This window comes from Eutrigla gurnardus, assembly GCF_963514095.1.
Source record: "Eutrigla gurnardus genome assembly, chromosome: 2".
Classification (NCBI taxonomy): Eukaryota; Metazoa; Chordata; class Actinopteri; order Perciformes; family Triglidae; genus Eutrigla; species Eutrigla gurnardus.
In genome coordinates this window covers 19,959,981-19,977,722 of record NC_139916.1, presented here as the reverse complement: position 1 = coordinate 19,977,722, position 17,742 = coordinate 19,959,981, and the positions used below count along the sequence as shown (strand labels likewise).

At 40.9% G+C, this 17,742-nt stretch overlaps 2 protein-coding genes across 3 annotated transcripts; both read left to right on the top strand.

Moving 5' to 3' along the window:
* Positions 1-204: 204 nt before the first annotated feature.
* Positions 205-9,168, top strand: strip1 (striatin interacting protein 1). Its single transcript, XM_084026747.1, has 20 exons — positions 205-332; positions 1,129-1,198; positions 1,298-1,372; positions 1,509-1,643; positions 1,779-1,899; positions 2,228-2,403; positions 2,497-2,624; positions 2,714-2,896; positions 3,535-3,755; positions 3,852-3,917; positions 4,020-4,083; positions 4,167-4,238; positions 5,162-5,236; positions 6,150-6,247; positions 6,534-6,660; positions 6,751-6,851; positions 6,963-7,029; positions 7,140-7,244; positions 7,350-7,554; positions 7,824-9,168. The coding sequence occupies exons 1-20, from the start codon at positions 222-224 to the stop codon at positions 8,069-8,071; spliced, it is 2,448 nt and encodes an 815-aa protein (XP_083882873.1). The 5' UTR covers positions 205-221; the 3' UTR covers positions 8,072-9,168.
* Positions 9,169-10,529: 1,361 nt separating this feature from the next.
* On the top strand, positions 10,530-17,637 carry LOC311032535 (tripartite motif-containing protein 16-like). 2 transcript variants are annotated; one of them, XM_084039410.1, is made up of 7 exons: positions 10,530-10,886; positions 11,925-12,020; positions 12,121-12,354; positions 12,452-12,617; positions 12,720-12,800; positions 13,057-13,128; positions 13,667-17,637. In XM_084039410.1, exons 1-7 carry the CDS (start codon positions 10,608-10,610, stop codon positions 14,212-14,214), a joined length of 1,476 nt encoding a protein of 491 aa, XP_083895536.1. In that variant the 5' UTR covers positions 10,530-10,607; the 3' UTR covers positions 14,215-17,637. The 2 variants fall into 2 exon arrangements, with proteins under 2 accessions (XP_083895536.1, XP_083895537.1); XM_084039411.1 differs by lacking the exon at positions 11,925-12,020.
* Positions 17,638-17,742: the final 105 nt, after the last annotated feature.

Below are 17,742 nucleotides of genomic sequence, written 5' to 3'. Positions count from 1 at the left end.
ACAGATTAGACAATTAGTCCTTACCAATTCAATGTGCTTTCTATAACATATCATGTTATAAGTAAGTAAAAGTAAAAAAAACTAACAAACAAACAAACAAAAATCAAACCACAAGAATGTAGTAACAATTAAAATAGAGGGCATCACGTTTTCCTCATTATGTCCCAACTATCGCAGATCAACTCTCCTCTCGCGAGAGGACACTGCGACCGAAAAGAATTATGGACGTCGGTGGGAACGGTGGTGGGCTTCCTGTAAACAATAAGCAGAGAGCTATGCTACCTAACAAACCCAGGGGCGAATTTACGCGCAACCCCAGAAAAGATTCAGAGGTACGTAAACAAAAGTTTTTATTAGGATTCAGCTGACTACTCATAACCAGACGGGGCCTTTTCTGCTGTCGTTGTCACACACAACGATAGCTAACGTTAGCTGTGTCGGGCTAGCCTAACAATCGTGATATGACTCGGCGACGTAAATTAACAGCAGCAACTGCGGTTCCTGAAAGTATTGAAGTGATGCACCCATGTCTGTGTAGTGTTTCCTTTCTAGCCCAGTGCTAAGTTGTGTAATGTTGAACTGCATTGTAGCTTAGTAGGGGCTAGCTAGCTGATGTTGGCTAACGTTCGTCACAGGCCAGACTGAACTGTCTGTCAGGATTCCAGTGGCGACCTGTTGAAGACAATTACCAAGTCATGTTTGCAAACTGGCCTTTTCTTTATAATGTATTGCTCTGGTGTGTCAATATAATTGTATTATATAGTTACATACATTTACACCATAGAGACTTAAACCGATTAATAAAGCAAAGAGAGCCAGTGCGTTCTAGCTAGACAATCACTTCCAGGATTAATATTTATGTTGTCACCTTTTATCTTTTGGATAATCATAACAAACAAATACAAGTCATTATAATAATTACAACTAAAACCATTGTAAATGCGATTCACAGCGATTTCTCTATATGCCATAAACATGCACGATCAGCTATCTCTGGTAAATTACATGGTTTCAGTGTGAAGAAGTAGCCCCGTTAGTGAATTAGAGTAGAAATACTGCAATGTAAAATACACTGCATTGCATGTTAAAGTTTTGCATTCAATAAAATGTGCCTTGTGTTTTACACAGGGGCTGTCCGAGTCTCCAGACCTCGAGTTTGAATATGCTGATACAGACAAATGGGCTTCCGAGCTGTCAGGTGTGTGCGTGTGTCATCATGGACAGTAATATTTCCTGACTCCTTTTTGTTTCCCGGAAATCTTATTCTCTATTTCTATCTTGTTTGTCTCTGTTTCAGAGCTGTACAGTTATACTGAAGGACCGGAGTTTGCTCTCAATCGAAAGTGCTTTGAGGTTGAATTCAAAACACATGGTATGTAGTTCAACTTATATGCATGAATCTCAATTAATTTGTCCTAAACACTTAATTACATCTACTGTGGAGGTGGGGAATGTGTGTATTTGTGTGTGTTTGTATGTTTATTCTCTTCCCCACGTTTGTGTCTTAGTTTCTGAAAAGAAATGGACAGAACTGGATGCAGCTCAGCACAGAGCTCACGCCATGCGCCTGTTAGATGGTCTGGAGGTGATCGCCCGGGAGAAAAGGCTGAAAATTGCCAGAGCTATTCTTTACATGGCTCAGGGTCAGTCCACGTTGTTTAAAACTGGTTTAGCATGACTTGATATCATAGGGAGTGAAATCTTGCCATGGGGGGGCATTGATCCACAATGGTTTTCTCTCTTTATATGTCAATGTGAGGCATTTTGTATCTCTTTAGGAACCTTTGCAGAGTGCAGCTCGGAGGCTGAGGTGCAGCACTGGATGAGATACAACATCTTTCTGCTGCTAGATGTGGGGACCTTCACTGCTCTGGTGGAGCTGCTCAACATGGAGTTTGAGTATGTTCTCCGTCAGTTTTCTAGCCATCCAAAAGCCATCCTAAACTGATTGTGTTTTCTTTTGTTCTGGGAAACGATGAAATCTCACACACACACACACACACACACACACACACACACACACACACACACACACACACACACACACACACACACACACACACAAAAAAAGAATTACATCCAAACTGATGCAGCTTGTTGATTAGAAAAAGCTTTAGTTTTGCCAGACCACAGTGAACAAAATAAATGTGCAAGTTGGCCTTGTAATGCTCCAAGTTAATACATTTAGTCTTGATTAGTATTTAAACATTTCTATTCTCCCTTTCAGTAACAGCGCTGCCTGTAGTAGTGCTGTCAGGAAACCAGCCATCTCCCTTGCTGACAGCACTGATCTCAGAGTGCTGCTCAACATAATGTACTTGATGGTAGAGACGATACAACAGGATGACCCGGCTGACAAGCCTGAATGGAAAATCATCAGGGAAACCTTCAGAGCAGAACTGGGTAAGTTTCGTCGGTGTCAAACGCTGATGTCATTTCACCGATATGAACAAAACTTGTCAGTTGAAATATTTGCACTCCATCTGTCTCATCCAGGATCTCCTCTGTTCAACAATGAGCCCATTTCCGTCATGCTCTTCAGCATGGTTACCAAGTTCTGCAGTGGTCATGCCCCTCACTTCCCAATGAAGAAGGTGTTGTTGCTGTTGTGGAAGAGTATACTGGTGAGACAAATTGAACGCACTCCCATGATCTCACAACAAAAACATCTGAAGTTAAGAAACAAATTATAATCCTCTTTTCTTTCTTTCAGTTCACACTTGGAGGGTTTGATCAGCTCCAAAGCATAAAGGTCCATAAGCGTGGTGAGCTGGGTCTCCCCCCTCTCCCGGAGGACAGCATTCGAGTCATTCGCAGCATGAGGGCTGCTTCCCCTCCTGCGTCTGCATCCGATCTCATAGAACAGCAGCAAAAACGGGCGCGGCGCGAGCACAAGGTAGACATAACTTCTGCACCTTACATTTACATTTAGGTCATTTTACCTTGCTCTGGAAGCAGACATATTGTGGGTTAAAGGTAACTACAAGTGAAAATGTTTCATTGGCTTCATTGTAGATCAGCCTCTGTCTGCCAGTCATGCACAATGATGACAATTAATCGAGTGTAATGTATTATTATTAACCCAGTTAGTATAATACTGATTTAATTGAGATATATATAAAAGCAACCTGAGTACAATCGCAGTCGATGCGTCAAGTTAAGTCACAGTATTTAAGGCTTTTGGAAACACTTTATATACACACTTCATTTAAAAATCTGTACTTCTTGCACATCTTACTGATGTTACTGATTATGCCTTCATGCTGCCAGGCCACGCCTTGTTTGTACTACTAGGTGTGTGTGTTTGTGCACATTCAACATCTCTTTTTCCACATTCAGTGGCTCCCATTCTTTTCTTTTACATTTAGATTCATTTTTATGTGTCAATTGTGCTTTTCCCCCACTGTTTATGTGGAGTCATGGATACAGCGGCCTGATATTACATTTTCTATCTGTTGCCCCTTCACCGTTCTGCTGCACTCCCAATGTGTCAATGTTTTCACTGTTTCCTTGTTTCCTTGTTTCCTCACACAGGGGTTGACCAAACAGGACAATCTTGACGCCTTCAATGAAAAGGATCCTTACAAGGCCGACGACTCTCGTGAGGATGAGGATGACAATGATGACAATGATAACTCTATAGAGACAGAGACTTTTCCTCTAGAGAGGGATGAGGTGATGCCTCCACCTATTCCTCACCCTCCATCAGAGAGGGTGTCCTTCCCCAAAGGACTGCCGTGGGCTCCTAAAGTCCGGTATTTATTGATCCCCTTCGTGTACACAAATCTAGAAAGAAACTTATCAATATTGAAGTCTGTTTTGTTTTGACATTATTGTTTTTGATCCAACAGGGAAAAGGATATTGAAAATTTCCTGGAATCAAGTAGAAGTAAATTTATTGGATACACACTTGGAAAGTAAGTTTTCCCTTTGTTTGCTTTAAAACATGAGACCATTGTTTTATATTGTGACTGTATTATACTTTGTGTGCTGAGGTTATTTTTCTGAATGTCTTACAGTGACACAGATACAGTAGTTGGCTTGCCCAGGCCAATTCATGAGAGTATAAAGACGTTAAAGCAGGTATTACATTACATGTTAAATATTTTTTTACCGGGAGGATATAATGGCAATAGTGCTCCATCTAAAATGTTCATCCTTTCCAGCATAAGTACGTCTCCATTGCTGAGATCCAGATTACAAAGGAGGAGGACTTTCAGAAAACCCCTCTTTCTGGGGTAAGTGGAACCAAATATATTAATAATTCACATATATAACCTGTTGGCCTGTAATAATTATTATGTCTGAAGATGATGTCTTCCCTGTAGACATCTTAATACACACATAGGCTCGACCCGCCCAAGTAGCAAAATAAATAAAGTGATGTACTTTGTTTTAATGCTTTTACAAGTGGTCTTACATTTTGAAAATGACGTTGGGGCGGCTGTAGCTCAGTGGGTAGAACAAACTTAAACTGCGAGGTTTGTTTGCTTGTCGAGGGTCCTAAAGGGAGACACTGAACCCCAAGTTGCTTTCCTGGACGCTGCTCCTTAGGGTGGGTTTAATGCAGATGTCAAATTGAAAATAGATAGTTGTACAGCAAATATCCTCACTGGAGGACTAATGAAGGGTTTTCTTATGTGTTTTTAAATGAGCGATACAATGCACTGACCTGACATTCCGAAGATGAGGTTACTTTGAGAAACTTTTAAATCGGTCTAACTGGTTTAACTCGTCTCAGTTTAATGATGATGCCTCTACATGACCTACATAAGTAAATGAAACCTGGGAGAACAAGCAAATGTGTTTGTATGGCGCTTTTCACTCAAAGCGCGTTGACACACAGTCATACCGTAGTAGTAAACTACGATAGTAGCCACAGATGCTACAGATGCCAGGGACTCTGGCAGACTGACGGAAGCGTGGCTCAAACCGCCAACCCGCTCTACCAACTGAGCCATAGTCGCCCCCATTTTAAAGGGACTCTGTTGCTCAGAAACACTATTGCTTTTGTTCACAGTGATCAAAAATCAACAATTAAAGTTGCTGACTTGTCAGTTGGTAGGATAGCATATGTTTAAAGACAGAACTGTCTCGAGGTGTCATGGTGCTGTTATTTTGTGTGTTTTATGTCTCCTGTTTGCTCCTTCATCATCATCAGGGTGAAGAGGAGGTGGAGATGTCCTCCACTGAGTTGCTCTATCAGGGAATCCTGCCCAGTTTGCCTCAATACATGGTAAGTGTTGATCAGGGTCAGGTATAGACTTAAAGAGTAAAGTAACGAGTACAAAAACGTGAGAAGATGGAGATGAGTCAATAGTTTCAGGGCGGTGGGAGAGAGGAGTATTCTGCTTCATGGCTGGTCCAAAGAAATGTAATGAACTAGATTTTATGAAAATATATGATTTATATGTGTACGCACGAAAAACACATACTCTTTTTCAGTATACCAGTAGTCAAAAAAACGGCTTTTAACATATAATTAATAAAATCACGACCCAGCATTAACAGGACAAAAAAACACAAGTTTAATCATTTCATACACCAAATATTACTTAATTCTAGTGTACTGTTGAATTAATGCCACATCTGTTTTTTTTTGGCTTGACTTCACAAGACCCCCATGCATAATTAATGACCCCCCCTTTGGCAGCTTATCTGTCAACAAACTGGGGCCTGCATTAACTCGGGGGGGGGAAGTCACATTTCTTCTTTGAGGGAGAAGGGAAAACAAGACAGAAACTCAACAAAACAGTAGTTTGTCCTACATATGGCATGTACTGTAATCATCCTGCGTACAGAAGACTGGGTTAAAATTGCAGCATGTTTCAGTTCTGTGTTTTAGCCAATTTAGCATATATAGTATAAATAGGCTATAGTCCTTTGAAATAAGGCAAGTTAGGAAGTTTAATTCCCATAGAAGCAGCACAAGTGACAAAACTCACAAGAATTGTTTTAGCATGAAGTCAATTTGGGCATTAGCTGTATAGTCTTAACACAATATTATTACTCTGTCTGCGTTTATAGTCGCTATTATTTATAGTACACATATCAACCATCACTGTTCTCCAATGTAGCCCTTCAGAAGCAGCCATGAGCTTCCATGTCGGACTGTAACTGACTTCATGGTTTACCTCTCTCAATGTCAGATCGCTCTGCTTAAGATTCTCCTCGCAGCAGCTCCAACTTCCAAAGCCAAAACAGACTCCATCAACATCCTGGCAGACGTGCTGCCTGAGGAGATGCCGTAAGTGATGCAGGTTCTCTAAAAGGGTTTTAACAGCTTCACGAGTTCATTCTTCAGTTCTACATTATGTTCTGAACAAGTTTACAATTAGAATTATGTCTGGAGTGCTTTATGTTTGAATGCAGGTATACAGATTCAAGATTGTATATCCATAGGTCCCGTTATGAGGCTTGACAATATTTTAAATTAAATGTTAACATAATTAATAGTTTGTCTGACCTGAATAAACCACAAAGTTAAAGACTTGTAAAGTAAATTTTTAAATCTGTTATGTCTGACCCTGCAGGACGACGGTGCTGCAAAGCATGAAACTTGGTGTTGATGTCAACCGACACAAAGAGATCATCGTGAAGGCCATCTCTGCTGTCCTGCTGCTGCTTCTAAAACACTTCAAACTTAACCACATCTATCAGGTATGGACGTCACACACTTTTCATTATTTCACTTTGACTTACAGAAATCTAGTGTGATGTCCTCCTTAACTGAATATGCTTATCTTATAGTTTGAGTTCATGGCTCAACACCTGGTGTTTGCAAACTGTATCCCCCTCATTCTGAAGTTCTTCAACCAGAACATCATGTCTTACATCACAGCTAAAAACAGGTGCTTTCAGGGCCTCTTTAAAGGAGCATTATACCACTCTAATTTGCAATAAAGATCAGTGAGGTGTACTGAAATTGCCTTTATTTGACTTTCATTTTTTTCCCCCAATAGCATATCAGTACTTGACTTTCCTTATTGCGTGGTCCATGAGCTCCCGGAGTTAACTGCAGAGAGTTTGGTGAGTTTTCTGCTGGTTTATAGTTGGTGCCATCTGATTAAGCAGAACGTTTCCTTTGAGTGTCAATGTCAAACGAGGAACTTTTAACTTGGATATTTTGTCTTTTACAGGAAGCAGGCGACAATAATCAGTTTTGCTGGAGGAATCTGTTCTCCTGTATTAACCTGCTAAGGATCCTGAACAAGCTGACCAAGTGGAAGCACTCCAGAACAATGGTGAGAACAATTCTCATTCAATAGCATTTATCATGATGGATCGTTTCGTGGCTCCACGAATGGAAAAATGCTTGTTAGAGCTTGCAACATGTGTTTTCCTTCCAGATGCTGGTGGTGTTCAAGTCTGCGCCCATCCTGAAGAGGGCACTGAAGGTCAAGCAGGCCATGATGCAGCTTTACGTGCTCAAGCTGCTCAAGGTGCAGACCAAATACCTGGGACGTCAGTGGAGGAAGAGCAACATGAAGACTATGTCTGCCATCTACCAGAAGGTCAGACATCGGCTAAACGACGACTGGGCCTACGGGAACGGTGAGTGGAAACACAAACACATCGCCAGTATCTATAAATTCAATGGTGATAGAAGAGGAAAAAATAAATTTGTGATGAATATAATTTTTTTCATTGCATTGTGGTGTGTGTATATTATTTATTTGTGTGTATATTATTTATTTGTGTGTATATTATTTACTATTTTATTCCTCATACTATTAAGAAGATGAACATAATAAGAATGGTTGGGACACCCGTTGAGTTCCAATCAGAGCAAACTTGTACTGGTGTTTGTTTTCCTGGAGCAGATCTGGATGCTCGTCCCTGGGACTTCCAGGCCGAGGAGTGTGCTCTGCGGGCCAACATCGAGCGCTTCAACAGTCGCCGCTACGACAAGAGCCAGACCAACCCGGACTTCCTGCCCGTGGACAACTGTCTGCAAAGTGTCCTGGGACAGCGAGTGGACCTGCCCGAGGACTTCCAAATGAACTACGACCTTTGGCTGGAGCGAGAGGTCTTCTCCAAACCCATTTCCTGGGAAGAACTGCTACAGTGAGAATCAACAACTTTCATCAAAGAAAAAGATTCAATCAGGAGTTCAGACAAACACCAACAGTGCTCTCAGCATCATGTTACATGTTCTGTACGGACTGAAGGTGACGGATGGATTTCATTCTCTTTCAAGTGAAAGGTGTAGACATACAATCATCATGTTTTACAGTTTGATTGCCACTCCAAACAAAATTCCCCTACTTTATGCTACTGTTTTATTTTTTTAATTTGAAATGAAACATCTTATGATGAAGACTAAGGCTAAATCTTTCTCCACATGTGGACTTTAACCCAACCCCTCCCTAAAATACAGATATTTGCTCTGTGTGCCTCTTACCGGTTACAGAAGGTCACTCATTTTGACCTTAAAACACTACATGACCGTGTGTTTTTGAGATTTATTTGGAATACATTTTATGTATGAACTCTAACAGAGGTGTGGGCACTTTGTAGAGGCAGCACATTAAAGATGTTAATAAATATATAACATTCCCTGGTGCATCTCATGAGTTTATGTTCTTCAGAGAGATGAAAGGAATGGGGTTGGGGCTTTTAAGTCATACTTTCTGTATTACTTTTTAATAGTTATCACATGATGGGGAGAAACTTCTGTTCACCTTGCAGATGATTTGTGTTTTATTTTCATTATTCTGAGTTTCTTACCTCAGTGCTGCGACACACTTACTCTGGGACCACGGGGGGTGACCATCCAGGCCTTCGCTGACCACCAGGCTGAGTGGATATTTTCTTTTGTTGAACCTAAAAGTGTTTCATTAGTATCTTAATTTGCTTTGTTGCTTGGAAAAACGCTTGCACATGTTAACAATGTGACTGTGAGAGAAGAGCGAAGCATTAAGTTTCTGATCTGAGATGAGGGGTTTCACTCATAAGACAGCTGTTCCGAACTTAATGGGTTGACTTGGTTACGTTTCCAGTTACAGAACAACTTTCCATGTCTTTTTGTATTTCAACTTTGTTTTTTTGTTTTATTATAAAGGTTAAGTAAATGAGAATACATGTAAATTGTGAAACTTATTTATCATGGCTCTGTCTTTGTTTTACATGGACTGAAATACTGTAATAAAATTATATTGTCATTCATGTGGCATTTTTCTTTTTTTCTAAAGATTTTTCATTATTTCGTTATTTCATATTGGCTGTAGAGATGCAGAGAGGAAATGTGGAGGATTGTTGATGTCTGTTAAAATAAGTTTCTTGGCTGTTTTCAAGATGGAGGTGAATCACTGTGATATGCAATGCACTTGAGGAAAAAGAGGAATCTGTGTCCCAACAAAATCAGGCCCTGGAAGAAAGACTTGAGAAAGGGGGGGGGGGGGGGAGTCGGCTGATGGAGAAGAGACGATGAAAAGATATCGGAGGGATCTCCAAAATAAAGACCAGGATTTGCAAAATCTTGAGCAACAACTCAAAGACTCAACGCCGGGAACAAGAGATGAAGCAGAAATATGAGTTCACACTAAAAAAAAAAAACAGGCCCTGCAAGAAGAAAATGAGAAAGTCAATACAAAGTTCTTTGACAGAGAAGAGACTTGGAAACAATCTGAGAACGATCGCGAATAGCTACATCAGGAGCTCAAAAATGTTCAGGAAAAACGAAAAGTCTCCGAAGACAACAATGACAAGATGGAGCAAAAAAACACATCGATCCTCGAAAAATCTCTGTCTCTGACGGGTTTGAAAAAACAAACCCAGGAGGTCCGAAATGTTCAGCGACAACTAAAAGTCTCCAAACACAAGAATCTTGTGACCAAGCAAGAAAAAGATGTGCTGTTCAAACAAAATCTAGACCTGACTTTACAACTTGAGGAGGCCAACAGACAGTTGTGTGATGGAAAAGAGCCCATGAGACAAAAATGTGATGACTTGCAACACGAAAATCAGAAGGCCAATGAAGGTCAGGAGGGACTTAGAGCATCTCAGAACCTGGAACAAGAACTTCAGGTCAAGGAATTGTCGTGTGATGCAGAAGAGGCAAATGTGTGCGTTTGGTCATTAGACGCAACCAGGATGTCTAAAAAAAGAAAAGACATAAGAGACTTCTTTAGAAGTCAAAGTGTAAGTTACTCAAAGAAATGCGTTACACCCATCCTGCAACACCTTCGCTGGCTCCCAATAAAGCAGCATATCCACTTCAAGATCCTCCTCATCATCTACAAAGCTCTCAATAATCTGATCATATAAAATGTATTATTATTGTTGTTGTTATTACTATTGGATTAGAATTTGGTGATAATGTTTTGCTACATGATTTACAACCAGTCAAACCCAAAAAGGGAACAGTAAACTTAAAAGTAGCAAAAGAAAACTAGAAGAACTACTAGAAAACACAGTGAACTGAAAACTGAAACTGAAAACTGAAAGAAATCAGAATCAAAATGTCGTCCTTGAACCAGTTCAACTAGTTAGGCCACGCCCACGTCTCCTCTCTGACACCAGGAAACCACTTTAACAGCAGAATTCAAAAATCTAAACCGGCGAAGTTCCCGCGCGTCCCTCCACCACCTCCCATCCCTGTGAAGATGAACCGTCTCGGCTCGAGTCGGGACGCGGGGAGGCATCGCGATGCCGGCGGCGACAAGAGGAAGCATCCGGAGGGGTCCGCGCAGGCCCCGAAGAGGACCACCAGGAGCTACAGCGAAACGGGAACTCTGTCGAGGAGCAGTTTGTGTACGAGACACTGCAGCCCACTGGACATCTACTGCTGCACCGACGAGCAGATCATATGTGCGGGCTGCGCCACCGCCGAGCATGCGGGGCACACCATCGGGTCTGTGGGGGAGGAGAGGAGAAGGAGACAGGTACGTGAAACGAGGAAACGTCCACTTTGTGTTTAGAGTTTGCGGTCAGCTCACCGTGACCCCACAAGACGGTGGCCCTGAGAGGTCAACGCGCTGTTAAAAACATTCAAAACATCTTCATCAACTTGATGACACATCGACAAAATTTCAAACAAATGTCTAACTGATGAATGCATCCATGAGGGCAAGATAACTCTGGAACAAAAGGGGAAACTGGAACCATATGTCACATTTTGTCAGATACCGGTACTTAATTAGTGACGATTAGTGGCCATGAAACTGTTACTGTAGCATCCACGTTTTAGAATTAGCAGGGTTTGGGCAGTGTAGAAGAAAATGTGTTACCTTACAGTTCTTATTGTATCTCATACTAATATTTCTTTCTCTTGTACTCATCAAATGACCTGCTGCTTGTATGGGATTGTGCTTAACGCTTGTCATCCTGATGAAAAGTCCTGTTGATGTTTCTCCCTTCCTGGACCGTCTCCGAAACATCTTTATCTCCCATACATTGATCAAGGCCTGATGAACGGCCCATGTTGTGACATTGTCTAGCTGTCCCAAGAACAGTCACACCTTGTTGGCATCTTCCTCTTTGAAGGGACATATATTGAATCAATGCAAATCCACTCAAGCTCTCTTTTGCCCCACATTCTTGAGAATGGATTTATCACAACGCTGTAACTTCCTTTCTCCACTGCTTTGATGACATTTCATCTGAACCAGCCACAGAATTGGACCTGAAGAGTTTTTCTTCCACAGCAGCAACATCCATATGTTCAGCATGGAGAGGGGGGCCTCATGTTCCTCTTGTAGCCTCTCACTCTCAGATCTGAGTCAACTACATCTCCAAAAAGCAACTTAATCCAGTGCAATTACACGTTGCTGAATGAATTAGCTTGAAAAGTTAATGATATTAATCTCAGATTTAGTGTTGCTTCAGTCCAAACGTCCAACTCCCTTCCCCTTCTAATACTCTTACTTCACGGTGATCATAACTAAACTAAACAAAGTATTTCTATCCAACACACGCTGAAGGGCACACTGAAGAAGATGCAAACACAGTCCAAGCAGATTCTCCAGAAACAAGAAAAGCTTTGTAAGAACATGGGGAAGACTCTCAAACAGATCCAGGTGAGGAGATCATGTGACATATCGTGTGTCCTCTGTACGCCAGAGTACCACTAGATGGACACGGGACTCTTCTGGTCCCTCACACTTGTGTTTAATACAGGAGGAGGCGGAAGAAACGCAGGACTACTGTGAAAGCATCTTGGTCGGCGTCATCGACTCCCTGCAGAGGCATTACATGTCGGTGAGGGAGCTGATCAGAGGTCACGAGGGGGCGGCGGCAGCTCGGGTCGAGACCTCCCTACAGAACCTGCAGGTAAAGATGGACCAAATGAGAGAGAGAGATGCTGAGCTGGATCGCCTGGCGCAGTCTGACAGCGACATCCAATTCTTGCAGGTACCGTGATCACGCCACGAGAAACATTACCCGAATCTGTGTAACAGGTGATGATCTATTCCTTTGTTGTTCAACCCCCCCCCCCCTCTCGGCGCAGACATTGTCCTCTCTGCAGCCCCTTTGTGAAGAAGACCTCCATCCTGACCAGGAGATCTCAGAGGATCTACTTCTCCCATTTGAGTTTACCAAGAGAGCCGTCATTCAACTCGGGAAGCGACTGGAGAAATTTTGTGACAAAGAATTTGCCTCCATCTCTCAAACTGGTATGTATGTCTGCTGACATGTCATCTCAGCAGTCTTATTTCATATCTATACAGTAATATGTCACGGAATTTGGGCTTTTATTCACTATTTATACAATATAGCTGACGGTGTAGAGCAGCAGGGATCAGGGGGAGAGACGGAGGCGGACGACTTGGATCAAAGATGTAACGCACAATCCCACGGTTTGAACTTAAAACTACTATGTTGTGTTTTGTTTTTCCGGGTTTTGAAACCATCACAGGTTGTATTTTACCTACTAAGTTAGTCTTCTTCGACCTCATCTAGAACTACTTCCTATTCACAAACTAATCCCTATATGACGACTATAAACAGCAAGATGTGTGGATTTTCTAGTTTAACAAGGGACTCGGTTGTTGTACTTTTAACTACATGTTTTTCAGTAGTGGCACTCAATGATGCTGTAAAATCATCTTATAGGTCCCCTTGGAGTCAAGAACACTGTGACAAAAAAGAAGGTGGAGCCTAAAATCAGATCAGAGTTCCTGCAGTGTAAGTCTATCTTCTTATGCACTTTGGTCCACATACCTTCACCTCGCACATAGACAGTGTACATTTATTCAAGTACTGTACACATAATAAGAATATACCATATGTTGTATTCTATAATATTATAGAATACAACATATGGTTAAAGATTGAACCGGTGGTTCCCAAACTTATTGGCTTGTAATCCCAAAAAAAGAGAATTCACCCTCTAAGCTTCTCATTTGAATAGTTGTTTGAGGCTGAGAGAGATCAAACAATCTGCAACAAGTTTTAGGAAAATCCATAAAAATGAATTCACTTTTATCATTTTAATTTTGACTTTGATTGATAATCAAAATTAAAATTTTGACTTTGATTAGATACAGTTAGTGACTTTGATCACTAACTGTATCTAAAGCTAAATTTCCGCATTAACAAGTTAACATCCTGTATACATTTCATATTAATATACATACTGCTGATTATACTTCTGTACTTTTTGCATAAGTAGGCAGAACTTTTACTAATTTGGGTCTTTGCATGTTTGCTTTCATCCCCTCAGATGCACGTGCCCTCAGCCTGGACCCCGCCACAGCTCATGAGGACCTGGTCGTTTCTGCAGGAGACAGAGAAGTGAAGCTGAACCCTCTCAGGTGTAAGAGCCCAGTTAATCGTGACCCCAAGAGGTTCATCCACCGACGGCAGGTGCTGTGCAGGGAGGGGCTGCAGGGCGGGCGCTGCTATTATGAGATAGAGGTGGAAGGGGACAAGGCTGAGATTGCCCTTGCCTATGAAGGAATAAACCGAAAATCTCGCACTATACTCTCAGCTTTTGGGGGAAATGCAAATTCTTGGAGTCTTGATCTCTCCACGAACTACTCTGTGAGCCACAGAGCCGACAGCATCCAGCTCTCAACGTGCCCCAGTCACGGCAGGCTCGGCGTTTATCTGAACTTTGAAGAGGGAACTCTGTCATTCTATGAGGTGTCAGACTGTATGACATTTCTTTACAAGGTTGAAGCCGAATTTAAAGAGACTCTGTATCCGGGCTTCTGGCTCGGAGAGAAATGCTCCATCAGGATCTGTGATTTGAGACGGCAAGAACCGTGAACTACCTGAGCAGTTCGAGGACGTTGCCATTTTGATGCTTTTCTGAAACGTGGTTATCTTCTACATGTGGGGTTTCCCCGTATCAAGTAGCCTTAAATTAGTCTGCATTACACATCCGATCCCTCTGAGCCCTCTAGAGCCACATCTTGACACATCACACTGTGCTTTTTTATTAACTAAAATAATTTTGAACTAGAGCTCAACTGAACAAATTGACACAACGCACCATTTTCTTCCATGTTTTACTTTTTCAAACATATTATTTTCATGTCATATTCATTTTTTTATGTTACAGTAATACATTTTTGTATCAACAAATATTAGACATTTAGGTGGCAGATGTATATAATGTTTTGTAACAATGGCCTAGGACCAGGTCAGCAGCTGTGTGACGCTGTAGCCTACTTGGGTACAGCTGTGCTTTGAGCTAAATGCTAATGTCAGCATGCTCATTCGCTCATAATGATGATGCTAACATGCTAATGTTGAGCAGGTAAAATTTTTACCATCTTATTTCAACTTATTTAGTAGTTTCACTCTTCGAACCAAGAAAAATAACCTAGCACAGCAGCAGCTCTTCCACTCTTTATTATTAATATTTTTGGTGATGTTCACAATTCTTCTTTTTTTACAATTATTGTCAGTATTACAATCATAATATGACGGGGGAGGGAGAGAGGGGGGGAGAGAAGGGGAGAGCGAGAGAGAGACATATATAAATATGTCTACTGTACATACAGTGCTTGAAACGTGTGCTCAGTAAGGCTCTGCACCCACAGACACATTTGCACGCATACGCATTTATTAGATTTACGTACACACACACATGCATCCCAGCACTTGAGATGTTGTTACATCCCTTTTGCTCTAAGGGACTATTAATCATTAACTGACACAAATGTGTCAATTTTCAGATAATTCTTCAGTTTGATAATATTGCTTTGACTCTATGAGGACAACAAAAAGATAACTTTCTTTTGCCGTCCAAGTGGGGAAAAAAGTGCTCTGATCACATTCATTATTACTTTATGTTGCATTTACTGCTAAAATGGGTTATTTTTTTAAAGACAATAATGTACTTCACATGGGTAAAATCTATCTTCAGAATAGTTTGATTACACAAGATATTTTATAGACTTGAACAACAGCAATCTTTCTACATGATGCACTCTTAGCAGGAAGTGCCTGCCTCACACAGACTAAAACAAGACAATAGATAAAACAAGTTAACTTAAAGTTTAGAGCCAAACTAGTCGGTGATGCTTTTTACACGCAAACACTTGAATGGACGAAAAAACAAAGACAAATCTACTAAGGACAAAAAAATAAAGCCTACAGTTTTGAATTTCGGAGGCTGTGTGATTGCATACAAAGTTGTTGTGTAACATCTCCAGTAATGTGATGTGAGAATAAAAACCCAGGAGAAGCTGCTCGCTTATATTCGGGTCTGAGCTGCAACAAAAACACATAACACAATGGCTGTTCTGTCCAATATGCTTGAAATACAAAAACACTTCCAACATTGCATTTTGTGTAAGTCATTTGTCAATATTTGCTTCATGTCTGATTTCCAAGATACTTCATTCAGTGTTCAGTGTAATTTGTAGTTTGGCTAATGCTGCTTGTTAGCGTCTTACTATGCATGCTAGCAACTATTAGACGTGTTAGCATGGTGAGTGCCGGTAGTAAACTGGTTCCCTCGACAAAAAGCCAATGGAATTTTGCATTTTTGCAAAAATGCTCACTAATTTCTATGTTTTAGCAATCACCATAGCACTTGATTCAATACATTTAAATGTTAGGTTAGTTAATATGCTAATTATGTCGTCACGCTAGAGATAGCATGCTTATGATTAGCATGTCATTCTCAGCGTGTTGCTGTGTTTTCATACGATTACCAGGAAAGAATGCTAACATTTAGCATGTTAGCATTCTTTCTTGGCATCCAGGCATGGACTTATTTAAAGCGACATACTGTCATGAACTCAAGTGTCGGGCAAGAGAAACGTGTGACCTGATAGTCGCCGTTATGGTAAACAGAGGTGGAGCTAGTGTGGCTAAAAGCAGACACATCAGTAAAGCTAACAGGTGCTAACAGGTGCTAACAGGCGCAAACAGGTGCTAACAGGTGCTAACAGGTGCCAACAGGTGCTGACAGGCGCTGACAGGCGCTAACAGGTGCTAACAGGTGCTGACAGGTGCTAACAGATGCTAACAGATGCTAACAGGTGCAGCAGCAGCCAGAAGAACACACAGCTCTCAGGAACACAACAGAGAAGCAGCATCACACATCACCTCCCAGCAGCATCTTCACACCCCACAACAAGAGTTAGCTACACAAACTACAAAATAGATACATCTTTAAATATACAGTTAAATGCAAATATACAGGAATATAAATATAGTCCATTTAATACTTAACGACATGGCTTATATTGTGATTTAAAAAATAAATAAATAAAGGTATCCTCTTCCATGTAACAGGAAATTGAATGTGCTCAGATTCTGTGCAATATTGACTCTGTTCAGTGAGGAGCCAAAGACCTTCATCACAAAGATGCTATGGTGGTTTCTGTCTGTTTCAATACTGTAACACTTAATTTATTATCCCACATATATAGAGAAACAGTGTATATCTATGCTTTTTTATGTATGTAAAGTACATCCAAGGCTTTCAGAGGTTCATACTCAATTATCTTGACAAGTTTAATATTTGATTATTTGTATTTATGATCCCTTAATCTTTTGGTCCTTCGCTTTTTTTTTTAGTTTACATTCATTCCTTTTTTTGGTCCATGGTGAACATAGTTTGTGCTCCAATATGAATATATATTGCTTTCTCATTGTATGGGGCATTTTTGCCTGCAGCACTCTTGTGTGTATGAAACAACACTTCAACAATTAGACGTAGCGATTAACTTGTGCACGAGAATTGTGTAAAATCTCTTTTGTGCTTTTTGTAGCCGAAAGAAAATCAAAACTGCATCTTCAAATTCACATGAGCAAGCTGTGCTTTCTGTCACTGAGGAATACCAGTGCCTTGTGTTTAAGTCTTATTTGTTTAAAACAAGATCTTTGTTGTTCACTTTCAACACAATTCAGTATCCACTCTAATTCTTATTACTCTATAATATAAATATGTGGATTTAAAATGTTTTGTTGTCTGCTTTTTACTCTTTGGAGAAACTGAAATGAGTGATTCACAAGTTATAATGTGCGTGTAATGGATGATGAGACTGTCACTTTAGAACAGAAATCATATGATCCTCTATCATATACTGCATACCACTGTTTACAGATAGAACAATACTGGCTACACAAAAACACGGCAGGGAATGGGAAAGGAACATAAATGAATGTCTTTAGTGCAGCCTTAACCTAGTTTACCATATACAGAGCCCCGTGAAAACAGATCTTCATGATGTGTTTGCGACTGTATGGCTTTCGACACGCAGTACCACTACAGAGGACAGGCCCGGAAACCTTAAAATAAATAAGCTCACATTCATCTACAGAGTGAAATCCAGC

Bases quoted from the DNA above. Each gene is read 5' to 3' on its own strand.
- LOC311032535 (XM_084039410.1), top strand. From the start codon at position 10,608: ATGAACCGTCTCGGCTCGAGTCGGGACGCGGGGAGGCATCGCGATGCC. The intron at 12,618-12,719 runs GTATGTATGTCT...TATACAATATAG, and splicing joins TGCCTCCATCTCTCAAACTG to CTGACGGTGTAGAGCAGCAG. The intron at 12,801-13,056 runs GTTTGAACTTAA...ATCATCTTATAG, and splicing joins ATGTAACGCACAATCCCACG to GTCCCCTTGGAGTCAAGAAC.
- strip1 (XM_084026747.1), top strand. From the start codon at position 222: ATGGACGTCGGTGGGAACGGTGGTGGGCTTCCTGTAAACAATAAGCAG. The intron at 2,625-2,713 runs GTGAGACAAATT...TCTTTCTTTCAG, and splicing joins TGTTGTGGAAGAGTATACTG to TTCACACTTGGAGGGTTTGA. The intron at 7,030-7,139 runs GTGAGTTTTCTG...TGTCTTTTACAG, and splicing joins AGTTAACTGCAGAGAGTTTG to GAAGCAGGCGACAATAATCA.